This window comes from Odocoileus virginianus, chromosome 19, assembly GCF_023699985.2.
Source record: "Odocoileus virginianus isolate 20LAN1187 ecotype Illinois chromosome 19, Ovbor_1.2, whole genome shotgun sequence".
Lineage (NCBI taxonomy): Eukaryota > Metazoa > Chordata > Mammalia > Artiodactyla > Cervidae > Odocoileus > Odocoileus virginianus.
In genome coordinates, this window is record NC_069692.1 from 28,455,334 (window position 1) to 28,470,551 (window position 15,218).

Consider the following 15,218-nt stretch of genomic DNA (forward strand, 5'->3'; position numbering starts at 1 on the left):
TCATGTATGGATGTGAGAGTTGGTCCATGAAGAAGGCTGAGCACCAAAGAATTGATGGTTTTGAATTGTGGTGCTGGAGAAGACTCCTCAGAGTCTCTTGGTCTGCAAGGAGATCAAAGCGGTCAATCTTCAAGGAAATCTACCCTGAATATTCATTGAAAGGACTGATACTGAAGCTGAAGCTCCAATACTTTGGCCACCTGATGGGAAGAGCTGACTGACTGGAAAGACCCTGATGCTGGGAAAGATTGAAGGCAAAAGGAGAAGGGGGCAGTAGAGGATGAGCTGGTTAGACAGCATCACCGACTCAATGGACGTGAATTTGAGCAAAACCAGAGATAGTGGAGGACAGAGGAGACTGGAGTGCTACAGTGCAAGGGGTCACAAAGAGTCAGACGTGACTTAGCGGCTGAACAACAAGATAATGTAGCACATACGTATGTATGCTATAGTGATTAACAATGGCATTAGTGGTAAAGAATCCACCTGCCAGTGCAGGAGATGCAAAAAATTCAGGTTTGATCCCTAGGTCGGGAACATCCCCTGGAGTAGGAAATGTCATGCTACTCCCATTTTCTTGCCTGGAAAATTACATGGGCATAGGAGCCTGACAGGCTGCAGTCCATGGGGTTACAAAGAGTCAGACACAACTTAGCAACTAAACAACCAAACATCCTAAGCCTTCAAATAGTAAAAAACAAGGTGTTAATTTTTCAAAGTATCCAAAAAACCCATTTTCTAGTTATTTTTCCTGTGTTTGGATTCAGTGTCTCTAGTGGCAGCATAATAGAAAACTATATTAAATAACTTTTTAATTGCTGTGGTTTATGAATATTGGTGATTGTTTATAGGCTAGTTAAATCCCTCCTTCCTCTCTACCCCACCAAGTATGTTTAGATACAAACATATTAATAGATAAATGTAGATATGTGTAGGTATATACATCAGGAAATAGTGATGCACTATCCTAAGTATTTTATATATTTCATCATAAAGTCAGTGAAGTATTATCATCATTAACAGATAAGAAAATGGATACATTTAATATGTGACAGAGTGGGAATTTGAACCTAGGTCTGTCTAATTCATAAGCACCAGACAAGTCTATTTACCAACATCTAGTTCACAGAAATGATTTTGGTATAGTATAATACCCATAGGGGTGGGTGATAAGATACAGCTGTCATTTTTTGACTGTCCTTTCATTTTTTCATTTTTACAGGAATTTTCAAGATGAATTATACTAAGTCCAGCCCACTGGCAGAAGCAACTGCAATAGGTTTTACACCTGAGTTAGAAAGACTCCTACCTGTGCCTTCCAATGAGACCACTTGTGAAAACTGGAGAGAGATACATCATCTAGTTTTTCATGTAGCAAATATTTTTTTCGCAATTGGATTGGTTATTCCAACTACACTTCACCTTCATATGATACTTCTTAGGGGGATGTTAGCTGTAGGTAAGATACTTAACTGATGTTATATAGAATTTTCCTATAACTTGCATCTGATGGGCTTTGTATTGGGGAGGGTCTATAGCATACCAAAAATATGAGCCTTCATTAGCAAATTAGCAGTACATTGAGTAAGTTAGAACATAGGCCTTCACCATTTTGTACTTTAGATAAAACTAACAACATGTTCATATGTTGTTTAGATTTTCCAGACATCAGAAATACATTTGTGTGTAAGAGTGCAAACTTTGGAGCCAGACTCTTATTACAATCCTGGTTCCCGTACTTGCCAACTGTTATTAATAGTTGGGCAATAGTTGGGGCAATAATCTTTCTATAGCTCAGTTTCCCCGGGTGTCAAATAAGGGTAAAAATAATACCACTTCCTGGGGTTTGAGAATTAGGTGAGTGTTTATGAGTGTGTGTGTATGTGATATTTGACTTACAATAGTGCCTGGCATATAGTAAATATAGTTTTAACTATCATTATTTGAATAGGTGTTTACACAATAGTTTAAATAAAATTTTAGGGAGATACTCTGTTAACCCCGATGAAGGAAGTTAAATTAATCCATATCAAAATACTAAAACAGATGAATTTACCATTTTAGCCAGTGATTCTGAACAAGTTACTCTCTATGTGATTATGTCCCTGGTGATTCATTTATTCAGATGCATTTTTGAGCACCTGTAAAATGTCAGATAGAAAGTGAACAATGAAGTCTGTATCCTTGAGAAAGACACTCTTTGGGGGGCCAGAGAGAAACAGGTGGGCAGTCACACAGGACACACCAGATGCTGTGATGCAGGTGGGCATTCCAGTGCCAGGGAGAAACGGACAAGGTGCTGGGCTCAGTAGGAGAGCAGACCAGAGCGCACTGCAGAGACAATGAGCAGGATTCCTCTGAGTGTGCGTGTGTGGGGCATCCAGGTACAAGGAGAGGAGGGGAAGATCCAGCACATCGAGGGAGGATGAAAAGTAGCTCACTGTGCCTGAAATACATGAGAACGACAAGGAAGGGTCAAAGAAAGTGCTGGAAGGATGGCTGGAAGGTAGGGCTTCTGAGGCTGTTACCTCTGGGTCAGGTAGGGATTATAGCAGGAGGAACAGAGTATTGAGGGAAGAAATAAAATCACGCCCTATAAAAAAGCAAAGCTAATTTTGACTTTTAAGACAGAGCTTTGGAGGTGGAACAGACCAAGGGAGATCTGTAACACTGAAGAAAGAAAGCAACTGAGGCCTTGGAGAAATCAAATGCATCATCCAAGGTTAAGACCAGAGAAAACTAGCCAAACCAGGACTATGATTCAGGTCCTCCAGCTTCCCCGTCAGTCCTTCCATCTTGTTACCCTGTCTCCTTTAAGTAATAAGATTTTACATGTCTTCAGTATGTGCTACGCAATATTATCGAAAGAACATTAAAATTTTTACTTTGGGTTATTATTCAGGTGCCCCACATCATTTTAATGAAATTTTAAAAGTGCAAGTGAATAACTTTTTAAAAGTGGAAGATTTAGTTTTTCTGTGTGTATATGCTGTTGATATATTTGTATTCATAACTGATACAGATAATTTTAAACTTAAAATATATACTGATTCTCCCATCATAAAACCAATCAAAAGAAACTGCAAATTTGCACAAATCTTTTGGAAAACAGTCCTTTAATGTCTTCAGAGTCTATAAAGCTTATTCCCTTAGCTCACTGTTGGGTCATCCACCCTAAGCAAGTAGTCATAAGAACAGATACATTTTTATATATAAAGTTGCTTTTATAAAAAATTACAGGGACTTCCCTGGTGGTGCAGTAACTAAGACTCTGCACTCCCAGTGCAAGGGGCTTGGGTTTCATCCCTGGTCAGGGAAATAGATCCTGCATGCCACAACTAAGACCTAATGCAGCCAAAATAAATATTTTTTTTTAAATTACAGGCAAAATGTTTCACCTGACCACTAGCAGGGAGATAGTTAAATAAATTAAGGTTTATCAGTTACAATCAGTAAAAACTATGTATATGAAGCGGTTTAATGAAATGAGAAAATCACTGCAATAAGTAAAAAAATAAGTTTTAAACTGTGGATTCATTAGGTTTGCCATCAGTTAAAAATACAGAAAAACTATGAGTCAGTATTAACTATCAACAGTAGCTATCTTTTAAGTAGTAAAATTATGAGGTTCTGTTCTCCTTTTAAAAATGATTTTTATACTTTGCAAGTTTTCTGCAACAACATGTTGTTTGGTTTGGTTTGGTTTGGATAATCAAACAAAAACCAAAATGTAACAAAGTGATATTTGACAGGTATTTCCAAGATGTGTTTGGTTTATTTTATATACAGAGGATGACAAATGTATTAAGCTACATGCTGAAGCTACAAGACAAGCTTATTAAGCTACAAGACATCTAACATGCCCACTTCGTTATAGGATGTGCCCTTTATGTTGTCTGGGCCACTCTCTACCGATGTGCCTTGGATATCATGATCTGGAATTCGGTGTTCCTGGGGATCAACATTTTGCATCTTTCATATCTTTTGTACAAGAAAAGACCGGTAATTACTAACAATTAATAAGAGATTTTAAAGCTAATCAAGTACTTTGTTCATATTTGAGAATGAGCATCTAATATCCTTAGGCCCTTTAATATTATTTTTCTGAAGATGAGACTTTTTGTGTATATATGCCTGAAGATGCAATATTTGAATATCATGAAATTTGTTCCACAAATGAGTTTTTAAAACATTTTTAATCATTAGGGCAATTTAGACATTAGAGAACTTGACGGTATTCTCTTTTTAGTCATTTAAGTTCATTATTTCTTCTGCCTGTTGATATTCAAATATCATTTGGTAATATCTTTGCCTAGTTGTAAAATAAAGTGCTCATAGACAACTTTCAGGAACACACTAATGATTTACAAATAGCTCATGTTATGTTTTAGCTAGTTTTTAAATGTAATAGCTTTTTTTTCCTATGTCCAAAATACATTTAAGGAGATCACCATTTTCAGTGAATTGTAATGAAAACAGTAATATTTAACTTTTTCTTTTCCACTCCAGTTTATCTTGCTGTGTTTCCTTGGTCATACCAAGAACAAATTGATGCTAACAGAAAAGGAAAATAGCATGGCCTGTAGCAATCACTCCATAGCTGTTTGTTGACTGTTGACTGTCCAAAGCACATACAAATATTCAGTAGAGCAAAAGATAACATGCTTGCTCTAATCTTGTGTTCAAGGCCAGACATGCACATAGAAAACTATTAGAAATGACAATTCATAGGAAATTACAAATTCCCTGATACAGATTGACATGTGTCATAGACATTCCACTAGATTGTGACCTCCTCAAACATTGTAACCCACTGTTTTACTTACTGTATTAGTCACTTTTCACTACGTTATGCTGTGAAAGTCTGAAAGTCTTCATGCCATATAACAGCAACAAGTTTTTTCTTCACTCACCTAGTATGTGGACTGTGGCAGCTGGGTACAGCTGCAGTTCTTCATTTCTCCATGTGTCTTCATTTCAGGATCTCTACTGAAGCAGTAGGTTCTATTTGGACATGCATTGTCATGGCAGAGAGAAGCATATAAGAGAACAAAAGAAACACTTATTGTTTCTTAAAACTTCTGCTCAGAAGGAGCATATATCAATTCTGCTTGCCAGAGCAACTGACATGACCAAGCCTGATGATGTGGGAATAGGATGGGTTAAGAGGATATACGATCCTCTTTCAAGGGTGGAGGCAGCCAGGAGCTGCAAACAATAGGATCATCTACCACACTTATTGTTGTGTTCCCTGTTCCTGCCAAGCATGGCTGGCACATAACTGGTGCTCAAGAAAACCTTTGATAAGTGAATGCTTTCAAAGAGAGGAATTTAGAGGGCTTCATGGAAGAACTGGGACTTGAGCTAAGGCTGGCAGGATGAGCAGATTATGAATTTAAGTCAGTTTTTCAATTCATATGATCATTGTGCCACACTGGCTAGTGTGCATGCTGAAAGTGAGACAGATCTGTGAATTAATGAGACACTCATTATGAAAGCTCTGGAGTGGAGAGGTAGATGATAGTAATAATAAGGCTTTCAGCTTCTCAATATCAGAACTTCCTAGAATCCCACATTCTGAACATAAGATTCAGGAGTTGCTGTTGATGTAATAGTGCCACCGAGGAAGTAAATCACTCAGTATCTGTGCTTTTGTTTCTTCTCGGGCTATAAGCCTATCTTTTTGAAAAATATAAATGCTAATTCTTCATTAAAATGAAACAGCAGGAAATAAGAGTGTCAGAAAGGCTATGGTGACATCTGAGCAGCCCTGATCTCCTGGGTCTGTAGCTTCATGGCATAGCTGCCACAGATTTCATTGAGATGGATGATCACTTGAACATCAAGGTTCATTTGCATGCAGTACAGATTTCCCAGACTAATGCTGGGCACACGGATAGGCTTGATTTGGGCCTTGGATAGTCTGACAACAGAGGCGACTGAGCCATTTGAATTTTACATTCTTCACTTTGGTTTGGAATAAATACATGAGAAGTAGCAATTACAGCTAAGGATATTTGATTTCCTGTATTAACTCACTAGATAATAATTGCACATAAGTAAAACATTTAATGCATCAATCTTAATAAATTTGTTTCCAAGTTGATTCCTAATCTATGTACTTATTTCCTTGCTATTTCAAAGTTAGTGTAACTTCCTTCTGTGAAACAAAAATGTTCTCAAATGAAAAGCTTTTATTAATATGTTATTTATAGAAAATGCTAAGATGGGCAAGGTAAATACTGTGATAACAATCAGAACCGCCACGGCTGCTTGATAGTGCATAGAAAGAGATGTAACCAACAGTGCAGATCTTCACCATATGCTCTCAGAGTTCGGCTTAACTGCAAAAGTGCCCTTTTAGCATCTAAACTTACATCACCACTTACTGTCGGTGTCAGATTCCACTGACCAAAATATAGAAGGGTGATAGCATGTATTGCAGATCCGTTTATTCCCCAAACTGTATTTAGACCACAGTAGCTGATGTTTCGGGGTTGCTGCATGAGATGTGGCATTCGGTCACTGCTTCCTTTCAGGTAAAGATTGAAAAGGAACTCAGAAGCATCTACCGGCGATTGTTTGAACCCCTCCGTGTGTCTCCAGATTTATTCAGAAGATTAACTGGACAGTTTTGCATGATCCAAACGTTGAAAAAGGGCGAGAGCTATGCTGTGGAGGATCTAACCTCAGTTGACGACCGTCTGAGTATTCTCCTGAAAGGAAAGTAAGTGCTCTATGGAAATCAAAATGCCTTGTTCGCCTGGACTCTTCTGGCCTCTGGGTAGGAAATGAATGAAAGGGAATGTTGCCAACTAATGGAGTAAGTGGTCATGGAGGTGAATTTTCATCTGGACAACTGCATTATAGAATGTAACAGAATAATGTGGTAAAGTTATGTAGGATTTATCTCCATGAATCATGTTGCTATCAAGATTTTTACTTGTGAATAGTTTTCACCTTTTTAGTAAGTTTAATGAGGCAGAACTGGAATAGGGTTAAATTGGGTATTAAAATTTAAGAAGCTTATGCGTGTTTTAGAGTCAACTTGCTTATTTTTTTGAATATCACAAACATGCAACTTCTAGGAATATTAGTCTCCTGGGGAGATAGCAGTGTCTGTTCTTGCTCAGAAGTGTACCAGTTTGAATAATGAATTATATGGTCACTCCAGCGAGACACTGATGAAATTAGACATGTCTGCTTCAATATGGACACTTTTTTCCCCTTGTTGTTAGTGAAACTTATTTTGAAACTAATACTTGTGCCTCGGGAAGTGCTTTTTAATTATGTCAGTCTCCTGTGGGGTCTTTAAGTTTTTACAAAATAAAAAACCCATAAGATTATGGAGATTTTAAAGCTTGTCATGATAAGTGTGAATTATTATGCATTTATTAACACTAATTTCTGTTATCAGAATGAAGGTTTCCTATCGAGGACATTTTCTGCATAACATTTACCCCTGTGCCTTTATAGATTCTCCTGAATTTAGATCAACCCAGATGCACAAAGGTGAAAAATTCCAGGTATGTTTTGGCATGATTCTTAAGAATATTGAAACTAGTTAATGTCGTATTCAAAATCCAAAGGGTATGGATGGAAAAGTGGCCATGATTTATTGAAAAAAGAGATTACCATATGGCATATATAGTATGATCCCATTTTTGCAAAAATTTTTAAAAATTTATTTTTGGCAATCCTGCTTTTGTCCAGTTGCAGAGAATGGGAGTTAGTCTTCAGTGTGGTGTGTAGGCTTCTTGTTGAGGTGGCTTCTCTTGTAGCAAGGGCTTCGTTGCTTTGCAGCATGTGGGATCTTCCTGAACCAGGGATCAAACCTGTGTCCCTGCACTGGCGGGCAGATTCCTAACTACCGGACCATCAGGGAAGTTCCTTGTAAAACTGAAAGTGGTGTGTATAGGTACACAAGAAGAGGTCTAGAAAGATATATCCTGATTTAGCCATTATGTTAACATTTATTTCTGAATTGTAAGTTTGATTGTTTTCTTCCTTTTTGTTTAGTTGAATTTTTCTAATTTTTCTAATTTTTCCATAGAGAACATCTAATGCTTTTGTTATGAAAAAAAAAAAAAAAAAGGAAAAGGTCAGTTATGGATAATCAGTGTACTTAAAACATGTAATTGGTTACTTTTACTGGGGAAAAGCAAGAAACTGATTTTGCCCTAGAGAACCTATTTTGTTAATCCTCATGAAAAAAAAAATTAACCACTGTACTCTTTTAAATGTAATGAATATGTTTAACAGCAAAGAATGAAGTTCTTTACAGTTAGAATAATTTGAAGTACTCAGCCTGGTTCTTTTAGTATTTTTAGGGGGAAAAAAAGCTCCATTTGTGATACTTTGTTCTGATTCTTCCTGTAAATGTCCAGCTGTCCTATTTTATTCCCCTCAGTATTGTCAGGAAAGTAACCAAGAAAATGGAGAGTTTCCTTTAGTCTGAGCCTTTAGATAAACGGCATTAAGGAAGTATCCTGAGAATAGGGTTTCTTATGAGCAGGAGGGTAAATGTAAACATTTAGGTAGGAAATGGAGTAGAAGGGGATGCTACCACCTGACGGAGGAAAAAATCAGTGTTTCTTGATGACAAAGTCTTATATGAGTCTCATTTTGAGATGCCACACTCTTGGGGACGCCACATGGAGATACAAGGGGACATTCACAGACACTAGTTAAGTGGATTTACAATGGTTTCAGGCCTGCCCCACTCCTACCCTACCTGAGTAACCACACAATGTGTTAAAGTTATGTGCATTTACTAGAGGGTCTCATATAAATTTACTACCTGGCTGCAATGCTGTCCCCAGGCTTGCTGAGCTAAAGATACAGGAGGAAAAAGCAGATCCTACATCCTGCCTCCTCTAACTTACACACTCCCTTGGGTTTTTCTGGGGTCAGCTCTGCACTGAGATTTATTCTTACAGTATCTTTAATCACCACCACCTATAAACTGGTCCGGGGCCACTTCTTTCCTCTCTCCCTCTTTTCCTCTGACCTGCTTCCAGTTTCTTCTTCCAAAGCCCAACATTTATCTGCTGTATCTATTTCTCTGTTTATAGTAGCAAGTGATTTTACACAATAACTATTTCATAGGATCCTGAAGAGACCAGCATTTGGGGAAAGGAAGGGGACTGAACCTCCTGTGTTTCCAGCAGCCTGTAGCCCCTGGGACATAACATGTACTGTCTTTAACACCTGACTACAAATTATATGTAATTAACAAACAAAGGACTTTGTACCACTCATCACAGTTCTGCTTCTTCAGGACAGGGGATTGGGATTTGGCAATTTGAGAAATAGTCCTCATGATTGATTTGCTTCTCATGTTTCTAAAAACATGACCAAACTCAAGGTACCCTAATGGGGTGAGAGATATTGGTTCAGCCTCCCCAAGCACTAGTCAGCTTTTCTCTGCACAGAGTCTGGTGTGGCTGATTGATCAATGGATAAAAACTGCTCTGGCACCATCGAGCCTAAGTCCCGTACAGTTGGAAAAGACTCCCATCAGAGTAAGCCCTTGGGAGAGATTCTGTTTTGATTGTTCACCAAATGTTCCTATTGGCGGATACTCAAGAGTAAAAATAGCTGTTGCACATCTGTGTAGGAGTATACTGCCTCTTCCTGAAGCGAGTTCCCAGATGAAAACCATCATGTGCTCCTAGGGTCAGCTTTTCACTCTCTATGCCAATGGCAGAGGCCACTTGAAATTGTCAGTGTCCAGACTTCTGCACCCACACACCCTTTTACCTGCTAATTTCATTCTTCTCTAACTCTGGATGCTTACAAGTGTTCTGTCAAGGAGCTGCTTCCTTTGCATTTTTGTATCTTTAAATTCATTCTTTGGTAGGGGTGCTAGTGAATTCAACAGTAGGATGAAAGGAAGAAAGGAAGCCAGTAGAATTGGCGACTGTCCCTTGAGATCACACAGTGAGTGTTATTCAGGAACGTGCGGTAATTATGATGACAGGTAGATTGACAGAGCTGATACACCAACTCTAAACATCCAGCTGCTCCCTTGGTGCTCTGCTAGGACTTACAGACCCAGGCTGCTTCTGAGAACTCTTGGGAGAATCTTGAGTATCAATATCACAAAAGGCAGAAGTAGTGTTTTGTGTCTTATTTCTTCTTTGTACAGTCATTTCATCTCCAGTGAGCTTTGCCATTTTCATTTTTCTTTTGGGTTCTACCTCCCGCTGTTGCCTTCCCATAATCGATAGCACATCCTGTGCTGTGAAGCTTGAAAAACAAACCTTTATTGACTTTAAGAGAAAAAGAATGTCTTGGAGGCAGATGTCCAGGCTCTGGTGAAATAAAGGAACACTGAGTTTTAACTGCTTTTAAATAAAACCTTCTCTTAGTGTTACGTAAATCTTTGGGTTAAGTTGCAAAGCAATTTAATCTGCCAGCCTTGGCTCTGTTGTGTTTCAGTGTGGATGAGAACTCAATAAAAATTAGCTGAATGGACCACTTCTGGGATATTTTCATGTGTGAAGTGTTGTACAGTACGCAAAGAAAATAATAAATTGTCCCCTGAGGACAGTCAGTCAGTCATAATGTCAGACTGCCATTTCCCATGCTAGCACATTCAGCGTTTCCCTCCGACACCCTGGTTCTTGATAAAGTCTTTTCATTAAGTGAGGGTGTAGGATTGGTTTGGGACTAATCCAGCACCTTGAGTAATTGCAGCAAACCTGGTTACAAATGCTTTGTCTAATTCTCTACTTGAGAGAAATTCTTTTGTGTCTTCCACTACTGTGTAGGCTTTTATTTCTTCTGTAAAATTCACAAGAACTCAAGCTTGGCACTGCTGAGATTCCCTAATAATCTAAAAAGCAAATGTACTTTCTGGAAGCTTTAAGAATTCCTAGGTGCTTCAAAAAATTCCTCATTAAAGATATGTTTCACTTGGCTGCTGTGACAGGAAATCATTAAGTAAACTGTCTATTTGATAGAAATGAAGCATTAGCTATCGAGTGAAATGCCCTCAGTCAATATGCTAACTACCTGCTTCCAACTAAATGCTTGCTCTTGTGGACTTGAAAGACTCAACTTCCCAGGTGTCACTAGTGGTTAAGAACCCTCCTATCAATGCAAGAGACATAAGACTCAGGTTCCATCCCTGGATTGGGAAGACCCCCTGGAGAAGGGCATGGCAATCCACTCCAGTATTCTTGCCTGGATAATCCCATGGACAGAGGAGCCTGGGGGGCTATGGTCTGAAGGGTCACAAAGAGTTGGACACAACTGAAGTGACTTAGCACGCATGCATAGCTTATTATATGAATACTGTTACTACATTTAAATTGAATAATAATTTAAACAGGTTTAAAGTAGTTTTCAACCATTAATAAAAGATGATTGCCTAGCCACATGTAAATTAATGAAGTTAGAATACACGCTCTCACATACACAAAGTTAAACTCAAAATGGCTTAAGGACTTAAGCATAAGACATAATACCATAAAACTCTTAGAAGAGAACATAGACAAGACATTATCCGATATAAATCATACCAGTGTTTTCTTAGGTCAGTCTCCCAAGGCAATAGAAATTAGAACAAAACAAAGAAATGGGGCCTAATCAAATTTACAAGCTTTTGCACAGCAAAGGAAACCATCAACAAAATGAAAAGACAACCTATAGAATGGGAGAAAATATTTGCAAACGATGCAGCTAACAAGGGCTTAATTTCCAAAATATACAAACAGTTCATACAACTTGACAACAACAAAAAGCCCAATGAAAAAATGAGCAGAAGACCTAAATAGACATTTCTGCAAAGAAGAAATACAGATGGCAAATAGGCACAAGAATAGATGCTCAACATCGCTAATTATTAGAGAAATGCAAATCAAAACTACAATGAGGTACCATCTCACACTGATCAGAATGGCCTGGAGAGGATGTGGAGAAAAAAGAACCCTCCTACACTGTTGGTGGGAATGTAAGTTGGTGCAGCCACCATAGAAAACAGTATGGAGGTTCCTCAGAAAACTAAATATAGAATTACCATATGATCCAGCAATCCCACTCCTGGGCATTTGTCCATACAGAGCTATAAGTCAAAAAGATACAAGCACCTCATTGTTCTTTGCAGCACTACTTACAATAGCTAAGACATAAAAGAAACCTAAATGTCCATCAACAGATGGATGGATCAAGATGTGGTACATTCATATAATGGAATATTACTCAGTCATAAAAAAGAATGAAATAGCAACATAAATGGAACTAGTGATTATCGAACTAAGTAAAGTAAGTCAGAAAGACAAAGACAAATACCATATAATGTCACTTATGTGTGGAACCTAAAATATGACACAAATGAACCTATCTACAAAACAAACAGACTCACAGACATAGAAAACAGATTTATGGTTGGCATGGAGGAGGGAGTTGGGGTGAAGTGGGAGTTTCAGGTTAGCAGATGTAAGGTATTAAGTATAGAATGGGTAAACAGCAAGGCCCTACTGTATTGCACAGGGAGCTATATTCAATATCCTATGATAAACAGTAATGGAAAGGAATATTAAAAAAGAATGTGTATATGTATAACTGAATCACTTTGCTTGACAGCAGAAGTTCACTTCAGTTGCTCAGTCACGTCTGACTCTTTGCGACCCCATGGACTGCAGCACGCCAGGCCTCCCTGTCCATCACCAACTCCCAGAGTCCACCCAAACCCATGTCCATTGAGTTGGTGATGCCATCCAACCATCTCATCCTCTGTCATCACCTTCTCCTCCTGCCTTCAATCTTTTCTAGCATCAGGGTCTTTTCAAATGAGTCAGTTCCTCCTATCAGCTGGCCAAAGTATTGGACTTTCAGCTTCAGCATCAGTCCTTCCAATGAATATTCAGGACTGATTTCCTTTAGGATGGACTGGCTGGATCTCCTTGCTGTCCAAGGGACTCTCAAGAGTCTTCTCCAACACCACAGTTCAAAAGCATCAATTCTTTGGTGCTCAGCTTTCCTTATAGTCCAACTCTCACATCTATACATGACTACTGGAAAAACCATAGCCTTGACTAGATGGACCTTTGTTTGCAAAGTAATGTCTCTGCTTTTTAATATGCTGTCTAGGTTGGTCATAACTTTCCTTCCAAGGAGTAAGCATCTTTTACTTTCATGGCTGCAATCACCATCTGCAGTGATTTTGGAGCCCCCCAAAATAAAGTCTGTCACTGTTTCCCCATCTATTTGCCATGGAGTGATGGGACCAGATGCCATGATTTTAGTTTTCTGAATGTTGAGTTTTAAGCCAACTTTTTCACTTTTCTCTTTCACTTTCATCAAGATGCTCTTTAGTTCTTCTTCACTTTCTGCAGTAAAGGTGATGTCATCTGCATATCTGATATCATTTCTCCAGGCAATCTTGATTCCAGGTTGTTCTTCATCCAGTCCAACATTAGCTTGATGTACTCTGAGTTAAATAAGCAGGGTGACAATATACAACCTTGATATACTCCTTTCCTGATCTGATGCCACAAGGAACTGTATTCAACCTTATAATAACCTACAATGAAAAAGAATCTGAAAAAGGAGATATATATATATGTATAAACAAATCCCTTTGCTATATACCTGAAACACTGAATCAACTAAACTTCAATTTTTGAAAATAGTTCTAAGCAATGGTTCTAAGCAAACTATAATATCATATTAAAAGTATTTTTGCTTCATGGAAAACTTGAGGCTACTAAAATTGGTGGAAAAAAAGTTAAATGCATGTGCAATACATCACCTGTGCAATGGCTTCTTCTTTTCCTGGATGATTTCCAACTTCTCCTTTACTTCTTCCCCCACTGTGCATGAACTGTATCTTCCAAAGGCATGGATGACACCTTTGCAGAATGAAGGGACTTCAACTCTCCTAACCCTTTCTTCAATGCTTGGGTGCAGGACTGGGTCATCCTGAGTGCCCCATGCTCACCTTCTCTAAAAATATTCACTCCTCGAGAATGTTATTCAGTCACCTTTTGTTTACATACCCATCTCCTACTGTTTCTGGGAACTCCTAGGGACAGGCTTCTATGTCTCTTGATCTTATACTTCTCTTCCTATAAATCTTTTTGTCCTTGGTCACATATCCTTACTTATTACCAGCTTCCTCCACTAGAATGTAGGCTTTATGACACTATGTTCAGTTGTTCTTTACACAGAGGATTCTTGATGGCGAGTCAGCCTTGTGCTCACTTCACCAAATGGCTTTCTTGGTGATTGTCTTGATGAATCTAGTACATATAGGATTTCCCACCTGGTGGGAAAACATGTCGGGGCTGGAAGTCAGAAGGGCTCACTCTACTGTTCATTAACATGTGTCCATATGTAAATTTTTTGGTGCTTATTTGGCATCTGGAAAATGAGGAAGAATGTTATCTGTCTTATCTCAAAGGCAGTTTTAAGGATCTGCTTACTTGATAGATATAAAAGCATGTTAAATGTTTCAAAATACAATACATTCTTAAAGGAAGGGCATTATGTGTACCTGGAATTTCCTAGTCATTCTTCCATTTTCCCCTGTCCTGTGGTTTGTCAAAACACTTACTGCCACCTGAGGTTGTCACATTGATTATCAGCTTCCTCCACTAATGTAAGCATCACAGGGCAAGGATCTTGTCTTTCTTGTTCACCATGATAACCTCAGTGCATTGAACTGGGTCTGGCATAAACTACCAGCCTAACAATATATGTTGAAAGAATAAATGAAATTTAGTGTTTTATGGAACCATAGAGCTGCTGATGCATTTCTTAAATGCCAATGTGTTTGGTTTGGCGGATTTATTATTTAATATGGTATTTTAATATTATTTAACATAATAAATAAGTACAGTTTTATTTTCCTGGGAACACTGACTCATCTTTTGTAGTCAAACCCTCTGATTTACCAAGGATCAGATTTCAGCCACTGACCCAAGGAAAGAAGCTGGGTTTTCTGTTTTCTCTCCTAGTAGAGAGAAAACCTATCTTGTCATCTGAAATACATTTAGTTTTCTGACTAACAAAGGGTAAAGAGCTCCTCTGGAAACATTTGCTCTGAGCCCAGATATGACTTCATGTCCATTTTGAAAACTTGTATTAATCTCCCGCTTGGAAAGGCATTGGGTTTAATGTTAAAGATATAAAAACACGCTGTGCCTTCAGTAGTATGTGTGTTAATCTCTTAACGCCTTCATTAGTAAATCTGCAGCGAGCAGCCCTCT

General features: G+C 38.4%; 1 protein-coding gene across 1 annotated transcript in view; it reads left to right on the forward strand.

Annotated features, from left to right (window-relative positions):
• Positions 1-15,218, forward strand: part of POPDC1 (popeye domain cAMP effector 1) — a 45,972-nt gene that overhangs the window by 7,462 nt on the left and 23,292 nt on the right. The window contains exons 2-5 of the mRNA XM_020905077.2: positions 1,223-1,459; positions 3,878-4,002; positions 6,540-6,727; positions 7,418-7,526. Coding sequence (XP_020760736.2) covers positions 1,234-1,459; positions 3,878-4,002; positions 6,540-6,727; positions 7,418-7,526 — 648 coding nt within the window. The 5' untranslated portion in view covers positions 1,223-1,233. The remainder of the gene's footprint in view (positions 1-1,222; positions 1,460-3,877; positions 4,003-6,539; positions 6,728-7,417; positions 7,527-15,218) is intronic.